The following is a 2,785-nucleotide window of genomic DNA, read 5'->3' as shown; positions in this document are numbered from 1 at the left end:
GGCGACAAGCATCCCACATTCCTCACCAAGCTGACCGCCACCTGCGTTGTCATTGAGGCTGGGCTCGCGGCCACAACTTCAGCTATGAGTGCGTGCGACGGTTGGGTCGGGGAGGAAAAGAAAGTTGGTGAGCACAGGGTTCTAATATATTTGAAGATTTGGTGACCCAAATCCATAAATAATACTTGCTGACTTTTTCACTTACCCTAAATAACTAATAATGTTTGGGTTCCCAAGTGACCTATGGGTTGATAAAACAAACAACTATCGTTTATTTATACTAAACATTTTTTATTTTTACAATTATAATTCGTTTATTTAGACATAATGATCTCAATCACTATGGTTTTCTAGTACAAGTAGGGAAACTAACCACTTAATACTGCAAAAATATTATAATACATTATTTGTTGTTATATTTTTTAACATCAACCACAAAAATTCACTTGCACTAGATTTAAGGCATAAATTGCAAATGGAATGGAGCTAGTTGTTTCTTTTTAATTGATGGCTACCTCTTAAAATATTTTCTTTAACCAAATTCTTCTACATTAGAGAAGAATAGGAAAGTAATAGAATCACATGCCTTCATAGATTAATTTGTGCCACCCAAAATAAACTGAAAATATATGTATGTGTTTGTGTCTATTTTAGGTTTCATTAATATCACGACAATAGGCTCTAAGTCTAGTACGGAATTCTAGAATGCATGGTTTCACATTGTAACAACAATGGTACTATGTCTTGGCAAGAGTAAGGATATTTTGTGCTTCAAATGGTTCAAATCCAAGGAAGAGTAAGGACACTTTGAGCCCGGTGTTGGGTAAATCGAGCCAAGTAATTCTTGGTGACTTGAACGTATGTCTATAACAAACAAATCTACTGCAAGTATCATAAACTATCTTCACTTCAAAATATGAACTTTTTTAGAAAGCTAAACTAACTTTATAAAATGGTTTGTATTTGGGGATGTAATAGTTGCCAACCGTAGGCACCCTACACCATCAGATCGATAAAGACAGTGCAACTAGTGAAGAGAAAGATGACGCCAAAGTTACCCCAAGAAAACCAAAGTGTGCTTTCTGCAATCACATTTGATTTCTCGAGATCACTATCAGTATCAAGTAGCCAGTCTGAGAGTCCAGCTTAACATAGCGCAGTAGCCAACAAAACAGAGACTGATGAGTGATGACCGGTCATATGCCCCATATCGGCCAAGACATGCAAAAGTATCACGACGACCATAAGTGTTCAATGGAATCTCCTCGTTGTCCTGGCCGGTGGTGGTGGTGGAATTGCCTTGGCCGCGGCAGCAGCATCAACAACGGGCTGAACCTGATCAATGCGGACGCTGATGGCGAGAGTGTCGACGGACATGAGCTCCTGGGGCACCGCCAGGAACATGCCCTGCCCCGGCACCGGCGCGCCGCTGGAGAGCGTGCTGCTGCCCACCGCCGATGCCATCAGGACCACCTTGTCCTTGTCGCCGCCCGGGTGCTCCACCGAGAGCTTGCACCAGAACTGGGGCGCCCCGGCGGCGGCGGCGGCGCCGTCCGCCCTCACGCACACCAGCGACACGGCCGTGGCCGCGGCGCCGAGCTCGCCCAGGGTGACCAGGAACACGCTCTGGTTCTCCTGCCCGACCACCACGTGCCAGCGCTGCGCCAGCGGCAGGCTCAGGTTCCAGGGCCGGCCGTAGCGGACGGCGATGATGGGTCGGGAGTGGACGGCGGCGAAGTGGTCGATGAGCGCCGGCGGGGTCCCCAGGAAGCCGCACCCGAGCTCCGGGCACAGGCAGGGCGCGTGCTGGCACGCGCGCTTGTGCTGCTCGGCCTGGTGGTACACGACGTACTGCTCGCAGCCGAAGCCCTTGTAGGAGCAGGGCACCTTGGCGGCGCAGATGAAGGCGTCCATCCCGCCGCAGTGGATGTCGGCGCGGCCGCACACCTCGACGTGGCCGCCGCGGCAGTAGCAGCACAGCACGTGCCCGGACTCGCACTGCCGTACGCCATCACAAACACAAAACGCGAATCGATTCAAGATCGGAAAAAAGGGCCAAGCTTTTATTTCTCCGTTTAAACCGCGAACAAATCTACGATGGTTACCTTGAACACGGGCGGCTTGAGAGGGAGGAGGCAGACCTTGCAGTGGAGCAGCGCCACCTCGAACCTCACGTCGATCAGCGCCGGCGGCCCCGGCGCCAACGCCACCAGGGCTTCCGTGGACGCCGCCATGGCCACGGCCGCCGCTGCAGGGCCGTCTGCATTGGCCACCTCCCCTTCCTCGCGCTCCACCCCCTGTCGCGGCTCCTGCTTCACCACGGGCACCAGGGCCTGCGCCCTCGCCTTCTTGGCGCCGTGCTCGCCGTTGACCGCCGGCGTTGGCGGCGACAGCCGCTTCTCCTGCCCAGCCATGCCGCCGGCTCGACCTAATTCTAACCCAATCGCACGTTCCCCGCCAACAGATTCAACCCAACATATGTGGGACGGCTACTACTTGTACAATGAGATCGTTTTGGATGAGATCCGGACTATGTATATGAATCGGGGAGGGAAATTTATTTAGTGACAGTAATTTACCAAAAAGTAATAATTTAGTGGTGGTAACCCCTCTCATAAACACGCGCATCTATGAAAGCACATAAGCACATCCACTTTTTGCCGATCTTAAAAATGACGAAATCACCGCAAATAGAGTGAAGTCTGAAATAAACCTTGAGTTTATAGAGTTAGGGCATCTTCAGCGGTGCGACGCAAACGGACGCTGAGCGACCGTTTGTATCCGC

At 51.1% G+C, this 2,785-nt stretch overlaps 1 protein-coding gene across 1 annotated transcript; it reads right to left on the bottom strand.

Annotated features, from left to right (window-relative positions):
* Positions 1-971: 971 nt before the first annotated feature.
* On the bottom strand, positions 972-2,475 carry LOC127340889 (uncharacterized). The gene is made up of 2 exons (XM_051366646.2): positions 2,106-2,475; positions 972-1,998 (listed from the first exon to the last, which is right to left on the bottom strand). The coding sequence occupies exons 1-2, from the start codon at positions 2,412-2,414 to the stop codon at positions 1,252-1,254; spliced, it is 1,056 nt and encodes a 351-aa protein (XP_051222606.1). The 5' UTR covers positions 2,415-2,475; the 3' UTR covers positions 972-1,251.
* Positions 2,476-2,785: the final 310 nt, after the last annotated feature.

Source organism: Lolium perenne, chromosome 3, assembly GCF_019359855.2.
Source record: "Lolium perenne isolate Kyuss_39 chromosome 3, Kyuss_2.0, whole genome shotgun sequence".
Taxonomy (NCBI): Eukaryota; Viridiplantae; Streptophyta; class Magnoliopsida; order Poales; family Poaceae; genus Lolium; species Lolium perenne.
The sequence above is the reverse complement of the archived record's forward strand: the minus strand, read 5'-3'. Positions and strand labels throughout refer to the sequence as shown.